General features: G+C 42.6%; 1 protein-coding gene across 1 annotated transcript in view; it reads left to right on the forward strand.

Moving 5' to 3' along the window:
* Positions 1 to 20,016, forward strand: part of LOC117458935 (peripheral-type benzodiazepine receptor-associated protein 1) — a 72,807-nt gene extending 52,791 nt beyond the window's left edge. The window contains exons 11-32 of the mRNA XM_034099685.2: positions 15 to 119; positions 341 to 391; positions 1,055 to 1,087; positions 2,446 to 2,626; positions 3,021 to 3,220; positions 4,582 to 4,688; positions 4,779 to 4,888; positions 4,975 to 5,880; positions 7,267 to 7,418; positions 8,254 to 8,718; positions 9,070 to 9,465; positions 10,341 to 10,496; positions 10,763 to 11,434; positions 12,447 to 12,546; positions 14,060 to 14,202; positions 14,545 to 14,713; positions 15,412 to 15,480; positions 16,801 to 16,848; positions 17,485 to 17,633; positions 17,713 to 17,784; positions 18,327 to 18,431; positions 18,940 to 20,016. Coding sequence (XP_033955576.1) covers positions 15 to 119; positions 341 to 391; positions 1,055 to 1,087; positions 2,446 to 2,626; positions 3,021 to 3,220; positions 4,582 to 4,688; positions 4,779 to 4,888; positions 4,975 to 5,880; positions 7,267 to 7,418; positions 8,254 to 8,718; positions 9,070 to 9,465; positions 10,341 to 10,496; positions 10,763 to 11,434; positions 12,447 to 12,546; positions 14,060 to 14,202; positions 14,545 to 14,713; positions 15,412 to 15,480; positions 16,801 to 16,848; positions 17,485 to 17,633; positions 17,713 to 17,784; positions 18,327 to 18,431; positions 18,940 to 19,275 — 4,725 coding nt within the window. The 3' untranslated portion in view covers positions 19,276 to 20,016. The remainder of the gene's footprint in view (positions 1 to 14; positions 120 to 340; positions 392 to 1,054; positions 1,088 to 2,445; positions 2,627 to 3,020; positions 3,221 to 4,581; positions 4,689 to 4,778; positions 4,889 to 4,974; positions 5,881 to 7,266; positions 7,419 to 8,253; positions 8,719 to 9,069; positions 9,466 to 10,340; positions 10,497 to 10,762; positions 11,435 to 12,446; positions 12,547 to 14,059; positions 14,203 to 14,544; positions 14,714 to 15,411; positions 15,481 to 16,800; positions 16,849 to 17,484; positions 17,634 to 17,712; positions 17,785 to 18,326; positions 18,432 to 18,939) is intronic.
* The last annotated feature ends 208 nt before the right edge of the window (positions 20,017 to 20,224 follow it).

Genomic DNA, 20,224 nt, shown 5'->3' on the forward strand with positions numbered 1-20,224 from the left:
CTCTTTCTGAACAGCATATGCGTGAGGTCGCCGAGCGAAGGCAGCAGCTGGAATTGGAACATGATCAGGCACTGGCTATCCTTAAGTTCAAACAGGATGAAATCAAACGGTTACAGCGGGTAAGAACCACAGCCTCGTGTACAATTTATGCATGTTATTAATTTTTTTGCTAGAATGGAACCCTTAGGCAGCTTTTAAGCTCATTTGTTGGGGAATGATTGGCTTCAGCCAGCAGGAGGCAACCTTTGGGCACCAATAAAACCATAAGTGTCAACTGAGCTTGAGAATTTTATGAGCAAACGACAATAAAGGGACTACAATGCCTTTTATTTATCCTCAGGCTCAGTTATACGCCAAGAGGGAGCATGAAGGAGTTGTTCAGATGCTGGAGGTAAGTCTGTGTTACACCCAACACATTATATCTTCACAGTGTAGTGTTTTTATAAGCTCAGAGTTGCTTTCGAGAATGTAGAATGACTTTCTAAAACAAAAATCAATGGCGTCAGACACAAAAGAGTTTGAGAAGACATTTGAGAAAGGAGGAATATGTTTCAGACTTCCTCAGTAGTTGTCTCATACACTAGCGAATTTCTGTCTCAATTAATCATTGAAGGAGGTGTTTCTTATCTCCCTTACGCCAAGTAAAGCAAGTATACATATTTAATTATCTCCCAGGGTTTAATAGACAAAAGACATCTCATTTCCACTGAATCAGCATGAACCTGCAGCACCATGTTTCCTTATCTGAACACCTGGCAGAGAAGCTGTTGCAGAAAATACTCATACTTGTATTTTTGTTCCACTCATGGCCCTGAAAAACCGTTTGAACAGATGGCTGCTCCACCACTGTGTGACATTTGTACTTGCTCTCAGTGTGTGTAAATTCAAAATGAAAGCAGACATTTGATGACAGTGGAAGTCCCCGTCTGTATGATTGGCTGCTGATTTCAAATAATGAAAAAAGCACCAAAAAGTCTTCCCCCAGTATACTACAGTATACACTGTGCTCTGTTCTCCACACATTTTGCTAAAATAAGTGTGTATTTTATTTTAGGAGTTGACGCAGCTTGTGTTGCGGAGGGAGCTGGTAGAGTATAGTTGCTCCAGTTTTTATAAACGCTTGTTTCCTTCCTCTTGCTTTGATTCTCTCACTTGCTGTCGCTATTTAAACCCCAAGGCATTACAGGAGAAAATCTCATTCGCTCTCAAGAGCTGTGTACATGCTGCCTTTTTACATTTAACAGAATATCCTAATTAATTCCAAAGGCAGCCGTTGGCTGCTGTGGGCCGAGACGCACTCCAGTGATACAGGATTTTCTTGCCTACCTGGATTCAGACTGCTGTGCACTCACTTTCTTATATATATTCTCTATCTGGGATTTATTATTTCACAAGCATGTTTACTTTTGTTTTCCTTTTTTGTGTGACCTTTTTGCTAACCAGAGTACACTGGACTGCATGCAGGTACTGTTGCTTGGCCTTTACTTCCTGCCATAAAAACCTCCCTTAGCCCCTGTAGATAGAACCACCAAACCCCATACAGTATATGTGTATTTAAATCCTCAGTAATAACTGTCTGTACATTAGTAAATTCATTTTTTATTTATGCTTCTTGTGGCCACATGTAATGCTAGTATGTGTTAATAAGGTAATTCACAGATGACGGTGTATCATCAACACTTATTCTTAAGTTAAAATGGTTATTTGATCTTCTTAGTGGACTTGCTGTGTTAGTTGAGGATTTGATTTCCCTCTGTGTTGCAGTTCCACTTCAGTTCAGTGTAGCTACATAACAACTGACTGTCACACTAGGTTTTTCTGCGTAGGTGACAGCTAACAGGAAATGTTGTTCACTCAGTTTCGTGCAGAGGCTTCTGTCTGATGAGCCTGCCAGGAAACTGCCACCGCAACCTGAAGTGAAATCGGCCTCATATAGAAACTCAGTAGAGCTGAGACAAACTCCTGACAAATAACCCTGCTGTAAACTGGCTTTGTTAAAGTGAATGAAAACAGAAGCGACAACTTTAACTTCTCATAACCTACACTATGCACCTCCCTCCAAATGACTTTTACTCTTGTTTCCCCATCTTAGCTAAAGACTTCCCGCCTTTTTTCCCTTTCATCTAAACCTGTATTCCTCTGCTGTTTGTGTTTGAAGCTTCGAGCAAATGCGACACTGACAAAAATCTAACAATATATTGCAGTGCTTCTTTTTAAAATGTATTATTGATATCTTATATTAGCAGCACATAAAAGTAAATGTTATGCTGCCAATGTAATCCATCTACCGAAATAATCATAAATGTGCACAAAAGCAAATCATGTTCCATGTGTATAGAAAGGCGCAGTAAATGCTAACAATTCTTCACACCGTTGCCCTTAAATGTATTGATTTTCCCATTTGAAGTACATTGTTTGTAAACTGTTTTCACGCTGCATGTGCAGTCCAAGGTACGAGACCTGGAGGATAAATGTCGCAGCCAGAGCGAACAGTTCGGCCTGCTGTCCCATGAGTTGGAGAAGTTTCGACTACAGGCTTCGACGGCGGACCTGGCCAGCGCTGGCCTCTTCAACAACGCCAGCCTCTCGGTTCTGACCAACGGGGTGGGCCTGACCTCGGAGCGAGGTGATAAATGTAAATTATAAATTATAAATGTGTCACAAAAGCACGGCATGTTCTCCCCCATTATCTCACCCACACGTCACAGTCCAGCACTGCCTGTAACGCTCACCAGCGCACGAGGGTCACGCTCTTGTGCTGAGGTGAGAAGTGAATTGGTTAAGCCCCTTAACGGTGCTGGTGTGACACAAGGTAGTGAGACCTCTGACCTCAGACAGATGGAGATGGAGACGGGATTTCTCCTCCTCTGTTTAATCAGCCAGGTTCAACCTTGAGCCTTCCGGCATGTAAACCAGTGACCTGACCCACCTTGCCGCTCGTGGACCAGTTTAACTAGTGAGGGTCGGCGCTGTCTATTCAAGTCGTGGATTATGTATATCCTCTTCCCCTCTTTTACTAGATGTTGCCGCTGCGCTGCGTCTCGGGTCCACCCCCCACGCTGCAGGGCTGTCCAGGGTGGAGCGCTCGCCCGTCACCAAGCATCGAGAGCTGCCCACCATCAGCGTCAGCAAGTCTTCCTCCAGCAAGTCAGAGCCCACGCACCTCACCCCCAAGTCTGACACGCACCTCAGCCTGCACAAATCAAGCCCAACTCACGAGGTACAGTGCATCCCTTGTTACGTACTGTCACAGAATCAGGAGTAAAGATCAGAAAATAGTGAGAAATGTCCATGCCTGTTTCTCAAAGTCCAAGGTGATGTGTTTTACTGTCTAGTTTTGTCAGATCCCAACGATGTTCACTTTAATAGGATACAAATAGGAGAAAGCAGGAAATCTACATATAGATTTCATGACTAACCTATTGTAAAATGAGTTGCTGCTTTCAAGGCAAAGCGATATTGGCCGAAACCTACAGTAAGAATATATTTCACCTCTCATATTATAAAACAGTGTATAGGCATGGATTAACACTTAAAAAACGTTGTGAAACCCCAGTAAAATGGCTACTACATTTGAAAGCTGCCTTAACACCTGCATGTGTTGGGTAAGGTGTTGGTCGTAGGTTATGTCATGGCGCAGGACTCCTGCTGCATGCATCTCTCCTGCTTTCTTTGTTCCACACAGACATGCAGAATGCTCATCAAGATTACCAAGACGAAAAGTTATGCACGATCAGATTGATTGCGTGGTTTTAATGGATTCAAACCCCTCCTTAGCCTCCATGTCATCCCATAGCGTACACTGTAGCTGAATATGCTCAAGCTCCCTCTGCTCATTCATAGGGTTATGAGGATCCGCCATGATTCATTATTTTGGTCTGGTTCTGCAGGACGGTGGTCTTTTCAACTAGTCTATCCTTGTCTGCCCACATTTCAATAAAGCTCAAATGTAGTGAGATAATCCATTTGGCGCTATGGATTGTGAAGGTTATACAGCAGTAGTTGTAAGGTTTTCCCAGGGAGCTATACATATACAAGCCCTCTGTTGTGATGCGTGGAACTACTGTTTATGGAAACTTTTCTCAGGTACAACGGTGTTTCTCCACAAACGTGTTAATATTATATCACCATATAACAAATATATTTTACACAGTATATTCCCATTTTCTTTTATGGATTTACGTTCTGTGCCCATAGTGTATATTGGAGAAGAATGACACATTGGATTGGATGCCTTAATCAATAGTCAAAGTCTATGTTTATTAAATGTATTCGATACGATTGTTTTTTTGTTGCATATGTGTGTATGCATGTTATAACTTGTTATAAGTTCATAAATTCCACAGTTGAATGTCAGACCTGTACTTTCTGACAAACAGCTATTTTATTTTTTCATTTATTGACGCTGAACACATGGGACTACTGTTTTTGTTCTCAAATAAAATGAGTATAATAAAAATCGAAAAACTCACTTTTCAACTCCAGATTTGTACTTGGCACGCCCAGAGAACAGTTTCATCAAAACTAAATGAAACGTAAGTTGCTTGCACAAACGTCATCTTCTGTCCATGGTGTTCTCAGGTGGACACCGCCAGTGAAGTGGAGGAGCTGGATATTGACGTCGCCCCGGTTCCTTTCACAACCAGCAGAGCAGCGGCAAAACTTCAGGTCTTCATTGCAAGATACAGGTAAACTAAATCATGAGCTGACTCACTGTTTCAACAGTTTGCTAATGTGTGATTAAGAGTAACTTCCTTGCTAATCATTCATTTCTACAGCTATAATCCATATGACGGCCCCAATGACAGCCCTGAGGTGGAGCTTCCACTCACTGCCGGAGAATACATCTACATGTATGGAGACATGGATGACGATGGCTTCTATGAAGGTAAATATAATGTAACATTTGTTGCATCTACATTTTTACATTACTGTCTTGGCATGGTACTCAGTGTTCAATGTGATTCCTTGCAGGTGAGCTGATGGACGGACGGAGAGGGCTGGTCCCCTCTAACTTTGTGGAACGCGTATCGGACGACGACGTCATGACCACTCACCACCCAGAGACGGGGGACATGTCCCATAACTCCCTGCTAGACAGCAGCCTGCACAGTGCCAGCCACCAGCATCACCTCCAGATAGGCAGGACCGTGGCCCCGGCTGCCCCGGCTGCCCCAGCTGCCCCGGCTGCCCCAGCTGCCCCGGCTGCCCTGTCCCCCCCCTCAACCCCCTCAGATTCAGCATCGGCCTTGGCTGTCCCAGCCCCCCTCACCAACGGCCTGGACCTGGACTTGGAGGAGGTGGGAGTGGACGTTGTGCCTTACCCACGTAAGCTTACCCTCATCAAGCAGCTTGCCAAGAGCATCATCATCGGCTGGGACCCTCCGCTGGTGCCGGCTGGCTGGGGCAATGTGTGGAGTTACAATGTGTTTGTGGACCAGGAGCTGCGGCTCAACGTGCCCTTCGGGGCCCAGACCAAAGCAGTGCTGGAGAGGCTGGACATAAACCTCAAGGCCTACCGCGTGTCAGTGCAGAGCCTGACGGAGAAGGGCCCGTCGGACCAGATGCGCTGCAGCATGCTGGTCGGTCGGGACGTGTGTGTGGCGCCCACGCAGCTGCGTGTGGAGAGGATCACCGCCACCTCTTCCTACCTGTCCTGGCTGCCCAGCAACAGTAACTATGTGCACATTGTGTCCTTGAACGATGAGGAGTGTGAGTTGGTGAAGGCTGGCTGCTGCTCGCTGTGCCTCAATAACCTCCTGCCCAGCATGCAGTACATGCTCAAGGTGGAGGCGCGGCCGCACCGGACGCCATGGGAGTTACCTGTGGAGCGACGGGAACACAGGAGCGCCACCATCACCTTCACCACACTGATGGCAGGTCAGGATGATCAGATGTTCTCTAAGGGAGCCATGCTAACTACACTAACACGTAGCATATGAGACACCAATAAGACAAACATTGCTTCATTAAAAATGAAATCATATCAAACTTTTATGATTGACTGGAGTAATTGCTTGTCTGCCTAAAATGTTCAATGCAGATGAAACGTTTTAAAAAAAATAATCTTTTAAAAATAATAACTACAGCCTGATAGTGTAGCTAGAAATATATAAGTACCAAGTACATTATGTGTTTAAAATAAGCTGCTCCAGTTATATAATTAGAAAATCCTAAGCTTGTATTAGTTAAAATGCACTTAAAAGTCACTTTATTTTAATGCATATCCTTTAGTGTTTATACAAATAGATTTTTGGTTTGATTCATGAAATAAAGACTGTCTCTTGTTTGTCTTCTAGGACATAATATTTGTCAGTGTGGTGAATTTTGAAGCTACTTAACGAGTCTTAAAGAGGCTGTTGTTAACAAGTGGCTCAAGAGCCTTTAGCTCACTGGTGCTGATGTAGAAGACATGCACCAGTTAGTTAGTTATTGCCTATAACGTTAGATTTTTACTAATGGTGAAAATGGTGTTCTTTTGTGAATATTATCTGCTCAACTTAACGTGAAGGTATCATAAGCGTTTGTTTGTTTGACTCAAATCTTGTTTTCTGCAACTATCCAATATGAAATGAAAAATCAGATTGACTTTTTGTAAAGGGCGATGCTATCTTCGGTGATGTTCTAAAAAACGTCACCACTGCAGCACTCTATTCATATGATATCTTGTAATCAGTTGATTGTCTACCTCCCTCACAAGGACCTCAGTTTATTCATGAGAGCTGCTCTTGTGTGCTGCTGTGACTCGCCTCTCTTTTACTAAGCAGCAAAACCACCTTGGCACAGAATGCATTACTTCAAAGGGGCTTCATTATCCTAAAGTGCCCTTTGTCATTATGTTTCATATTTCCGTGCCTTTCCAACAAAGCATTGCGCAAGAATTAAAGGGTAGGCTCAAAGAATTGGAAATCTGTGTGAAGCTCAAAGCAAGGACTTGGTCATTGATGTCACTCAACATTTCATTTGACTGAATAGATACTTTTAAATACATATTTGTGATTGGTGTCGTATTGGATTTGATTTGCGTTTCCCTAAATGATCATTCAAATGTGCTTTAGTTTCAAGCCCACAGTCTTGGAACTCAGGTATATTCATCTTAAGTGTCTTAATGTCCCGTTAGCGTTTAGAGTTTAGACTTGTTCTCTGTAGAGTAATATTCCCATTGAGAGAACCCTTTTTGAACCATGTTTTCAATTTGATAGAATTACTTGATTCTATATTTATATTTAAAACGTCTTCATTTGTTGCTTGCCACTGGCTTTGCAGGTCCCCCTGATGCTCCTCTGGATGTCCAGCTGGAGCACGGCCCCTCCCCCGGCATCGCCCTTATCAGCTGGCTGCCTGTCACTATAGATGCTACCGGGACCTCCAACGGAGTCAGGGTCACTGGATACACTATATATGCTGACAAGAAGAAGGTAAAAACGTGGTTATTTATTGTTAAACATTCCTCTTAGGGATACATACAATTCATTATTTCTTCAACAGATAAAATAACGGATCATTTCACAGTTTGTCATTTCAAATGTAGTTCATAACCTATAGTTTATTAACACATGGGGGTAAGAAAGGCTAAGATGTTCTGAGCAAAGTTGGAAGGTTATATATTCTATTTCTCTGACCTAGCCACATCTAACTGAAATGATATTGTTAACAACAAAAGTAAATAACACTTTTGACTCTTCAAATATTTGTCTCGAGTAACCGACATAAAAAGCTTGCAATAGCAAATGTGATTTCTTCTTCTAAAAACGTATAAAAACATCCACAGCAGAGATGACTTGTTTGGCTGCCTTGTTTAGTCACCACCACTTAAATGATCAGAATGTTTAGATGATAAACATGCCAAGTCATCAAATCCAATATGGCTTTGTATTATCAGCCCATAATGTTTTGGCTATAATTCTATTATCAGAATAATACTTATTAATATACATTTCCCATTATCTTCTGATAATGTATCCCCTCAATATATATATATATATTTATATATTCCTCTCAAGCAAGCAGTGCAATTTATTGTCAGTATATATAAGGGCTGCACAATTAATCAAAGAATGTTTGTTACCGCAATATGGAAATCACAGTAAGCCTAATATTTGATAAATGATAATGAGAATAATGATGCAAAATGATCTTGTCTCCTTTCGCAATTGTAATATTAGTCAAAATAACCCAATTAGTTTCCTGTTTAAAATGTTTAATGTCAATATGATGTGTGAATTAAATGATTGTACCTGTTGTCCTATCAAGGTGCTGGAGGTGTCTTCCCCCACAGCGGGCAGTGCGCTGCTGGGCCCGTCTCAGATGCTGTCTCTGCTAGCAGCTCAGGAGCTCACTGTCCGCACCATGTCCGTCCACGGGGAGTCCTGCGACTCTCTGCCAGTCAATGTGCCCACCAAGCTGGTTGCCATCATGGCAGGACCGGCCCTCCCGGCCCCAGTTATGCCACCTCAGCCCTGCACCCCTACAGAAGTCAATAGCCTGTCCTCACCTCCGTCCTATGGGAACTGTGCTGCCAAAGTCTCCATGCTGCCATCAGACTCAGACACCTCTGGCCTCGCAGGGGAGGCTGCTGCCAACCCTTCTTATGCTCTCCACTCAGAAACTCTTCACTGGTCTGCTTCATATGTGAACGCCTGGGCCAACCCCTCCTCTGCTGCTGCCTTTGCTGCGTGTGAGGCCGCATTACCTGCAGCCTCCAACATTGTTCCAGTGGTAAACATTACGCTTCCATCCTTGCGTGCATAGAGGGGCAACTATGTGTTTATTTTTCTAGATCAGAGGTCTTTGAACTGCTAGCCATGCCTCTACAGGGTGGTGTGGAGGGTGAAGGGATAGTCTTTTTCCATCATAAATAAACATCCATCAATCTGCAAATAGATCCTAGAATAATTCTTCTTTAACTGATAACTGTCTGTAAATCCATGTGTACACCTCAAACAGGAACTAATAATAGCTAATTTAGCATATTATTTATATAACATATATCAAAGTTATCCTAAACCTTGTCCATTTCTACAAAAATCAAGTGAACTAAATTGTGAATTGACTGTTTCTCATCTTCAGGTGAACGTGATCTCCCCGACCTCCTCAGCCCCTAGACCACCTCCAGTAGCAGTAGCTGCCCCAGCCCCAGTGATGGTAGCAGCAGCAGTGGCCGCAGTGTTGGAGCAGCGCAGAGACCCTGACAGCCCTGGGATCGTCCGTCCTTTCCCATCCATCTCAGACTTCATCGAGGACCCCAGTGTCAGTGCCAAGCTCGGGACCCCTGAGCGCATCCCTACCCCGCCCAAAGCCCCAATCACGGACCTCCTTAACCCTCAGGACATTAACATCCACCGACCCCCCAGCTCCTCACCGCTGGAGTCCGAGGCGGAGGAGGATCAGGAGAACACCCGCATGGTGTCCATGGAGGAGTTCCTGAGACACGATCCAGAGCCGACATACAGCAGGAACCAGCAGGTCAGCACAACCACTGTTTGAAGTAGTTTCTCTTTACGACAACAAATAATGTGGATTTGAAAAGGGGGAATGAAATCTTTGATTGAGTCCTTCAAAGGTGTTGTCATATTGACCAATAACCATTGATGTAATCATTTTAAAAGTAAAGAAAAGGCAGTTTTTATATGAAATAGATGAACATTTACAAATAAAGTGGCTGTAATAGATCCCTAAACACTATTTCTTCAACTTAAAGGGTACAACATTTTAACCTGCATCCTATTTTTTGTTTCAAAGTGACTAAGGGAGGCAAGAAAAAACAGGATTCAGGCTGAAAAATATCCAAGTTAGCCTCATGGGAATTACTTAGAAATGTAAATATAATAATAATAATTCTAGACCCAAGCTTTCACATTTCGAAATGTATTATATCTGACAATAAAGGACTTATACAGTCTTCAATTAACTTGGGGAACTGTAAAAACCCTGATTAACATTTACGTATTCAGTCGAAGTATTTGTTGAGTGGAAATTTTAAATATCATTTTATAATGTTAAATAAATAAAGACGATGCATAATGCAAAACTGCATTTGAGCTTGAATTTCTTCAAATTGTTGCTTCTGTATAAGGCAAGCCTATATCACAAATGAAGACATATTTCATTAACGCTAGCTATTACCGGTGCTATTTCTTTAGGGTAAATGCATGTGGCTAATGCCAGAAGAAGGCCTGAATAATCTGATGCCTTTAGCAGTATATGTATCGGCAACATGTTATTGTTTCACTTGCAGATTAATATATCTTATTCTACATTCAATGGAATTACTAAAAGGGATTCAAAGTGTCTGGTCAATTGGATAGTTTGTTTAATAATGTCAACGTCTTTCATTTCAGAGTCACAGCAGAGGGCTTGTGGAGCCTCCCAATGACTACCTCGCAGACAAAAGCCATTCAGATCTGTCGGACATCCTGGAGGAGGAGGAGGAGGAACTCTACTCGGACCACTTCGGACACGCACAGGCCAGGGGCTACACTGTCAGGTCCAACAGGGTAAAGGAATGAGTGCATTGCATATCCTGTGGAAGATGTGCTGCGTTCAGCTTTTCTTGCATAGTTCAGTTATCATTCAGTGGCCTTGTCATGCTTGTGACCGTGCTTGATTATTTCTGTTTTTTCTTTCTCTTTCTTTTCTCTTTCCTTTTGCATGATCGGATTGCCTTCTGTTTTTCTGCACTTTTTTTATTTTCACTGAATAATACTATCCAATCTCACCATCACCAATGCATTCTTGCTCAATTTGACATTTGACCTTGTAGTCACGCAATGTGCGGACTCCAGACAGTGAGGAGGAGCTACCTGAGAGGATTCTTAAGTTGCCCCCTGAGGTGCACCACGACCAGATGTTCATCATCCCTGAGGAAGATAGCCGTCAAGAGGAGCGTTTAGCCCACCGTGGTCATCCTCGGCACAGGCCCAGCCCCCACCATGACCCCCCGCATTACCCGCATCACCACAACTTACCCCCTCACCATCACCACTTCAACAGGGATCCCAGAACCCTAACCGCAGAGCCTTTACTCCGGCACAGACCTCGGACGCAGCACATGGGTTACCCTGAAGAAGAAGACATGAGTTTATATGAGGGTCCCAGCAGCAGGCGGGTCCGCTGTCCCCCCCAGGTTCCCCCCTACAGCAGAGACAGATCGCTGCTCAAAGGCCTCGGGGACCGCCTCAGGAGGGAGGCCATGATCAGGAGTCAGATGGCCGCCGCCATGGACCCCGGACTCATCCCGCCAAGAACTCACCCGGTCAGCCAGGTGAAGCAGACTCTGAGGCCGTCCCTAGGTCACGAGGTGGAGATCGACGTGGATTACGGCACAGACGAGGAGGTGGGGATGGAGCAGATGTGCTCTGAGTGGTGGGTGGAGGGGGCTCCGATGGAGCACGGCAGACCCGCTCACCGCAGAGGAATGAAAGCTGACCCGCCGGTAAATGTTGCTGCAGGACAGCTGCCATGGGTTTGTTGTCCCACCCCCTCCTCCTCTCTGTAGCAGTGTGGATCAATCCCTCCGAGTCCTTTTTAGTAGATAACAAAAGACTCCTCTGTTCATTAGCGAGTAACGTTTCCCATCATCATCATCACCGTAGTGACGGGGCGGTTAGGGAGCACATTCTGTGGTATATTTGTGGTTTGAAGTATATATTTTTGATGGCATGGCAGTTGAGTTGCTAAGAAAGTAGTTGCAATTTTTTTTTTTAAACACTTAATCATCAACCTGTGGCTTCAGATTTTGAAATATGGATGTCAATTGATGAGGTTTTATTCTATTATCAATCACTCAGGTTCACTTATTTATTTCTTATCAATTTTCTGTGTGGAACAAACTTGTGTTCTACATAGGTTTTTAGCATCCATACAGCTGTTTTATAAATAACTATTTGTTAGTCCTTACACAAATATTACAAGCGCCAATGTTGTTATTTTTCTTTGTGAAATGAAGCCACACGTAAGACTATTTCCCCCCCTTTGGTGTACCTCTTGTTCCAGCAGCTTGTACACCGTGTTTGGCGTCATAGCACATACGCTTTTGTGATGCACAACTTTAAAAATGCAGGCATCGATTTTTAAGGGAGTGATGAACTCGGAGGCATACAACTAAGATGGATCGGGCAATTTGATTATTTTCTCCCCCTGTCTGACTTCACTTCCTGTTGCTTTCATGTCCTCGTACAACTTGTTAACCGCCCCCCTTTGTCTTATCCTGCATTGGCTTACAGTATATGTGCTTTAAACTGTCCGGTAACCCCACCAAAAGGAAATATCTTAATGTGGAAAGGGTACAATGCTGGAAATTAAATTGGCATTGGATAAAACATATTATTTTAAACATGGACAGCTGCATTTTCTGTACATTTCCCCCTAAGGTTCCCTCTTCTCCCCAGTAGTAATGTTTCTGAATGAGATGTTTTTTCAAATGCTCTTGTTCCCTTTTTTTGTAGGAGCCCAGTCAGATCCCTCCAGCTGAGGCGGGTCCATCGTGGGGGGTGCAGGGTGAGCCCCCTTGTAAACCAGCTTCCTCACAGGCCAGACAACTCAGAGGTGAGACACTCTGTCCTCTTTCCTCTTCATGTTCTTGATTTCTTTCGCTCTCTTGTTGAAGCTGAGACACCTGTGCTTACTGTTGGCAAGCCTCACCCTCTCTCTCTCTCATGATGGTGGTCAGATTAGCACCTTGTGTAGGAAGGGAGGGGGGGGGGGGTGTATCTGCAAGTAATGTAAGTGCAAGAGATGCTGCTAAGCTGAGAAACGGCTTAACGCAAAGTGGCTTGTCATGGCAGGAGGAAGTGACAAACATTAAAATAGTAACCTCGATTAGCCAGCAAAGAAACGGCCTGTCACGTCCCTTTTTAATCTTCTCAGCGATAATACAGGCTGCTCTTTCATTTAATAAACCTACACTTTCTGGTAAATGTGTGTAGTGCACGGTTGACTACACACACACACACACACACACACACACACACACACACACACACACACACACACACACACACACACACACACACACACACACACACACACACACACACACACACACACACACACACACACACACACGTGCATGCAGATAGAGGAAGGCAGCAGGGAGAAGTTCTACCTCTATCTACTAGAAGATCATTGAGGATGTGAAAGTGTGTTGCCCGTGACTCTTGCCACAGATGGGCTGATTCCTCCTAATGAGATAGAGAACACATCTCTGCAGCTCAGCTTAAAGTCTCACTACAGCTCTTCAAATGTGTCGCTCGCTGTCAAATAGGCGACAGGTGTAATGCTTTCTGCCACACAAGTGTCAAACCTCATGTAAACCAGGCTGCAAGCTACATTTTAAAGGCTTATTGGTGACATCACACCTTCAATAACACTCTTTTCTTTTCGCCTGTGTACGTGAGCGTCCTCAGATTTAGATCAGAGAGTGGGTCAAACGGTGTTTTCCCCGCTGCAGATCATGAGCGAGTGCACGCTTGTCAAACGGCTCACACAGCTTAGGATCAGTGGTTGAGCTTGATTACCTCTTTTAAGGACATGCCTGTGCTCGGCGGGCAGCGTTAGCAGCAGTGGGGAGGGGGAGGGGGAGGGGAGAGCTGCCTCTGCTATTTGCAGAGCACATTGCAAGCTTTGCAGGGCTTGTGTGCACAGTGTGCAGTGCAATAGCAGTGACTATTCATTGTATAAAGATGATATATAAAGGCATAGTTAACAGATAAACAGAAATCGCCTTAAAAAAAATACATTTTATAAAATAATGCATCAATAAAAACAAGTAACATATTCTTACTTGAAGTCATACTTCTTAAACTTATGAAAATACTTCAGTAACTTCAGTAACTTCTTAAATTCTTGACTGAAAATGAAAATAGTTTAGCATTATTTCATAATCCACATTTTATAAAAAATTGCAAAATGTTAACTTTTTGGACATTTTAAGGAAATGATTGCTCAACACCACTTGTTGAATAATTAACCTGTGAACAAGCTTTATTTAATTATATAAATGGTATATGCATAGCAAGGAAGTATTTGTTACCATGTGAGTGTTTGTGTGTTTCTGCAGGTGGTGTCGATTCACCAAAAATCAAAGCAGACGGTGACGTCCGTATCTTTGTGGCCCTCTTCCCTTATGATCCCGTCGTCATGTCACCCAATCCTGACGCTGCTGAGGAAGAGCTGCCTTTCTCTGAAGGACAGATCATCAAAGTATGTCCCCGCAACACACAATGCTGGAATAACCATGACATTATGCATGTTTTTTATAATCCAAGGTTGAAAATGCAAACCATATAAGATTGCCTTAACATCAGTGATTTTTTAACATTTCTGAAAATAGGCCAACTCATTTGTTTAATAATTGTTAGTGTAGAAGAAATGTCTTAATTTTCTCAAAATAAATACATTTTCAAACAAGATTACATTTTCAAGAAATTGCTTGTTACCTGTACAATTATTTTTCAAAGAAGTCTTCAGTTTTGAGTAATCCCTTATATTTTAAATGATTTAATTTGCCAAACATTTTTGAAAATGTGAACACTCTCCCCCCAGGTTTTCGGAGATAAAGACGCAGACGGGTTCTACCGAGGAGAGTGTGCAGGTCACCTGGGATACGTGCCATGTAACATGGTGTCAGAGATCCAGGTGGAGGACGAGGAGACCCGGCAGCAGCTCCTGCAGCAGGGCTTCCTGTCCACAGCCGCCTCCATGGAGAAGATAGGTAGGTGAAACTGTTTCAAGAAGGGCCCCCAAACAGAGGTGTGATTCCTTATGATGTTGTGATTTAAAGTTTGATATGTTTCAGTTGACGTTTAATTCAAACGGTTGGATTTCATAATATCACTGTTCTTCATGTTTAAGTGGTAAGTGGAAATAGCAGCAAAAGTGTTTCAGAATCCAGATCTAAATTATAATTTGTATTATCCTTGTCTCTGAATTGGCCAGCAGTATAAAAAGACATACACATATATTTAAGTCTGTGATTAAAAGGAGAAAAATATTGAAGTTGTTCCCTTAGGCCTGTTGGCCCTTTGACCAGCAGGAAGCACAAATAAATTAGATTTAGTTTAAAGTAATAACAAATCTAACATTTAGTTTTTATGGCTTTTTGCTCACTGTGTTGCTATTAAAGAAATGTTAACCATCTATTCCGAGTCACTGACTGCGTTTTCATGCAGGTGTCTAACAAATAGAAAGTCTCTACCGAGAGCGGAGTTTTCAGATGGTTAAACCTTTTCACTTCCACTTGTTGTCACTGCTGTGACAACTGCTGCTCACTGGTTGCCATTTTTTTTTAATTGCTCTTCACTGGCTTCTCATTGTCTATTGTGTCTTGTCTGCTTCTCTCAAAAATTGCACCTCTGTGTCTCTTTTTGGTTTCATTTTGTATTGGGTTTTCCCTTCTAAAACTCCATAAAGGCACTCGCACACATGCACAGCTTCCCAGTCGCCCTGTTCCACCGCCGAAACCGAGACGATCCAAGAAAGGTGTGTCACGCTGCAGATTGCGGCTTCCCACCTCTCTCCTCTATTCTCTCTGGTTTGCTTCTCTTTCTGTCTATTTCACATTTTGCTCCTGCAGTTGCTGCCTCTCACTCAGCGACCAGTTGGGATTGTTAGTTCAGCTGCTGAAGTCATAAAGTCAGATAGCTTCCCAGCAGTCTCTTTACAGTAGTTTCATATTCGAATATTAAAGCATATTCTTCACACTTCTTTTCTTATTGGCTCTTCATCTCTCCACAACTTCCCTTTTGTTGTCAATAACGCCTACATACATGTTAAAAGACACATAAATGACTACTGAGTCAGTCCTGTCAGCTTTCATTGGATATTCATGTAATACATTGTAGACATAGCAGCAGAATGTGGCAGTAAAAGCTGTACTGAATCATTTGAAACTTTTTCATATAAATTCTAATGCTGCGTGTGCGCGTGCGTGCGTGTACATATAGTGTTTTTCTTCTTTGGCAGTAAAGAAACTGGCTCCATCCCGGCCTTTCATCAAAGTACTGCTATTAAAGTAATGCTCGCACTCTATGTATGATAATATCTTGGCAACATATCACCACTCAAACCGCTGCTGTATTATAGAGAAGCATTGCCCCTTTGCTTTTAAATAACTATTTGGGCGCTAGCCTATGTTTCAATGCCTTCATGACGGTGACAGCCAAGGTTAAAGCTGTTATGTTTTCGCTGTTATATATACGACCATCTCAGGTTCGTCTTAAGGGATTATGATTTTGTTGCTGTTTTTGGATATCTACTTATAGTTCAAATGATATATTTCTGCACAGTTGCAAATAAGGAGCACACGTATATTATAAGAATTATACTTATAGTAAATAGTTTACAGGATTGGCTGTGTAGGATGGTTTTCTTCTCCTGTTGTGAAAGTCCAAACGTCCTCATAAAAAAAAAAAAAAGATAGATCTAATCATTTCTAAAGATGATTTAATCTAATCAAATAGTCTCCCTTTTTCATTTTCTATGGTAAATACGTTGTAAAATATGTCAAAAGACATTCAAACCCAAACTCAAAAACATCAATAGGAGTTTCAAACGTAAAAAAAAGCTATTCAGCCCTAATAGCACACTAAGTCCTTTTTGCCACATTCTGCTTCTGTCACAACTGCATTACATGATCACCTAAAGCTCTCTTGTTGAGACATCCATCCCCTCTGATCTCCATCTGTAACTTTGTGTGATGACATACCTGCTCTTGAGACAGGATTATATGTTGGCCCTTGAGGTCTCTTCTCATTCTGTGATTGTGCTCATGCTCTTTTCCCCGTACCTCGTCTCTTCCAGTGGAGTCTGCGGCGCTCTTGGAGGAGAGCTTAGACTCCTCCAGCCAAGGTTTGTAGTCAGCACTTTGCCTCCTCTTCCTCTCTGCTTCACCTGCATGATCAGACAACCTTTTCAACCGGAGGACAGCATGTGTTTAAGTGCCTTCCTTTAACCTTTTTGTTCATGGTTCGAATGCATTCTAGCTGCTATAACACAATTATTCATCCTTCTTAGGGACTGTTTGATTATTTGGGGTATACTGAAGAATATATTATTTTCAATAGAAGAAAGAAGATTCCTTTGCAATTGCAGAATAATAATTGTATGATCAATTATGTGAAAGACTTGCCCAATTCAAAAAGAAATAGGGCAAGCCTTCTTATTACGTTCTTTGTTAAGCCCCAGTTATAATCGTCAAGCAGTCCCTTCTCCTAACTCCTCTTTTCATTTCAGTGGCATCATTTAATACTCATCATTTCATTGTCTTTATTTTTACAGCTCAAGCTGCTGCAAGCTTTTTAATGAAGACTGATTTCTAATCTCCTGTTGTTAAATTTGTATTTCCTTGTGTTTGACTGCAGTGACTTTTCCTCAGCTTAGCATGACGCTGAGTGAGTGCAGACACGATGAGCTGCATGCTGATGAGCCGAGTGGAGTTACTCCTCTAATGATCAGGATATCATATTGTCTCTGTTTGATTGACAGATCCCTGCCAGACTGCAGCTCCACCTGCCGTTCCACCTGCCGCTCCACCTGCCGCTCCACCTGTGGGGGGCCCGGCCCCAGGAGCTCGCAGGATGGTCGCCATCTTTGATTATGATCCTCGAGAGAGCTCTCCCAACACTGACATAGAGGTCAGACTCGCATGAATAATATACGTTATCCAGACATGGCCCTTTATGTGTTTGCTAATGATCTGCTTCACTTGATCAGGCTGAGCTGACCTTCAGTGCAGGAGACATCATAAATGTGTTCGGTGACATGGACGAAGATGGCTTCTTCTATGTAAGTGTGAACATGACACTACCGTCAATTACTGTGGGCAAGAGGAGTTGTTTCTCAATAAATACAATATCTGAACTACATCACAGCACAGGTATAATAATGAATAATAAATACAATATAATAATAATAACATATAGGCAGTTATATTGCTCAATTGGTTGAGCTGTTTGGGCCATTGCTTGATCCCCAATAGAAATCCAAATCTAAATGTTATATATATATATATATTGAAGTTTAATCTGTGATATATAGCATATGATAATAAATACAGTGATAACAATATTAGTAACATGTTAGCATTTAATAACATCATATAATCGTTCGGTCCGTTATTACATTCTAACGCTTTATGTATGTTAAAAGTAAAAACCTGGCACAGTCAGTTATTTGACTTTTCACATAATATAATATCTTTAAATAATAAATTGATTATCAAAAAAATGTTTATTCACTTTTCTGATTTATATTAAAAGGCTGTAAATCAGAGGTTGATTTATAGCCATGTTGTTAGAAGTCGCCCTTAATGGGTTTTTTTGTAACAGGGAGACTTGAATGGACACAGAGGCTTGGTGCCCTCTAACTTCCTGCAGGCCGTACCAGAGGAAGCTCCTGCTCAGCCGGCACCAGACCATAGGAAAGAACTACAGGTGGCCTAGTATTTACATCTAGCATGCATGCATGCATTACTGTCTATGAAACTGTCTGTGACTTTCTCATCTTCTCACATACTTTATATCTAATTTTAACAAAAAAGAACTTGCTTGAAAAACGTATTTTTCACATTATTTCTTCATGCATTGCCAGCGTCTGGTTATTTTCTGATCTGTTTATTTAATCGTGCCCTGTCGCATTTCTTTCGCCCCACTATTTCCTGCATGGCCTTTTTGCAGAAGCACAAACGAAGTGTACACTTTGAGACCTGATCGTAAGTGTTTTTAGAGAGGAGTAAAGCAGCTCAGCGATCACCACTAGTGTCCCCTGTCCTCTTCCCTCCAACTTAACTGTACTCCTAAAATCCTGCACCTTGATTGTAGGGTATTCAAAAGTTTGATCTCGTCCTTTGTGTGCCCTTTCCTTAGGTTTCCTTTTTGTGTTATTATTTTAAGCAAAACTAAATAAATATAGCATTCTAAAAGTCTCACTCTCTTCCTGAAGGACACCTGGACGTCTTCTACAGAGGAACAAGATCCTGGGGCCTCAACCCTAGAAGAAGCTTTGCCCCCCCCAGCAGAACCTCCTCTCCCTGACCCAGCAGAGCACACAGACCTGCCCCCCAAACTGGCCCCCACTTCAAGCCCAGCGTCAGACCCTTCTCCTGCTCCTGCTCCTCTTCCTGCTCCATCAGTGGAGGCCTGCGGCTCCCCTCCGGCCCCCCTCCCTGCAGCCAGCCCATCAAAGACAGACTGCTCCCCACAAGGCAAGAAGAAAAAAAGCTTTTTCTCCAAAGGCAAGAAGCTGTTCAAAAAGCTGGGATCCAGCAAGAAAGAATGAGTCGGCACGTCGGACTCCTTCTTACTACTCGCGTCACATTGAAAGCACTTTTTCTATCTGTTAGTCTCAGTATCTGACGGTTATTCTACTTTGGCCTTAGAGCACTGCTAGCAGCTGTTAACTTTAGACTACATCAATGTACCGCTTACAGCATCACACGGGCATGTCGATGTGCATGTCGAAGTGTGCGAATATATCCTCTAAATACTACCTAACTATCTAAGCATTTGCAAATGTTCATAGGCTTTAACGATCAATATAAATTACTTATTAGTCAATGGATCGGTTTTATTTATAAAAATCTGATAGAGAACAAGATAGAACAGTAGACACACAGCTAATGAAATATTAAAGTTCATTTTCTGGTGCCACTTTATTTATTTAAAAACAAACAGACGCAGCAGTCTATCTTTTCTCCCTCTGTGTAACTGTTAAGAATGCACTGTCCATCCTGAGTGGATGCATTCTAAATGTCTTTCTGCGTGTCCCTCTCATTGTTTCTTGTCTTTGAGAGTATTTATACTTTGTACAGAACATGTTATTTATTTGTGTCATACTCTTGCTTTAACCACATTGCAGGAAGTGACATCAGGACAGGCGGTTAGTCATGTAGAGAGGTCACAGATAGGTGTAGTATTATATTCTTTAGTAATGGGCTTTGAGGCTAGCAGTCATTGAAGGTAAAGAATGTGATGGGTTGCCCTGTGTGTGTGTGTGTGTGTGTGTGTGTGTGTGTGTGTGTGTGTGTGTGTGTGTGTGTGTGTGTGTGTGTGTGTGTGTGTGTGTGTGTGTGTGTGTGTGTGTGTGTGTGTGTGTGTGTGTGTGTGTGTGTGTGTGTGTGTGTGTGTGTGTGTGTGTGTGTGTGTGTGTGTGTGTGTGTGTGTGTGTGTGTGTGTGTGTGTGTGTGTGTGTGTGTGTGTGTGTGTGTGTGTGTGTGTGTGTGAACAGA

The sequence above is a fragment of the Pseudochaenichthys georgianus genome, chromosome 14, assembly GCF_902827115.2.
Source record: "Pseudochaenichthys georgianus chromosome 14, fPseGeo1.2, whole genome shotgun sequence".
Lineage (NCBI taxonomy): Eukaryota > Metazoa > Chordata > Actinopteri > Perciformes > Channichthyidae > Pseudochaenichthys > Pseudochaenichthys georgianus.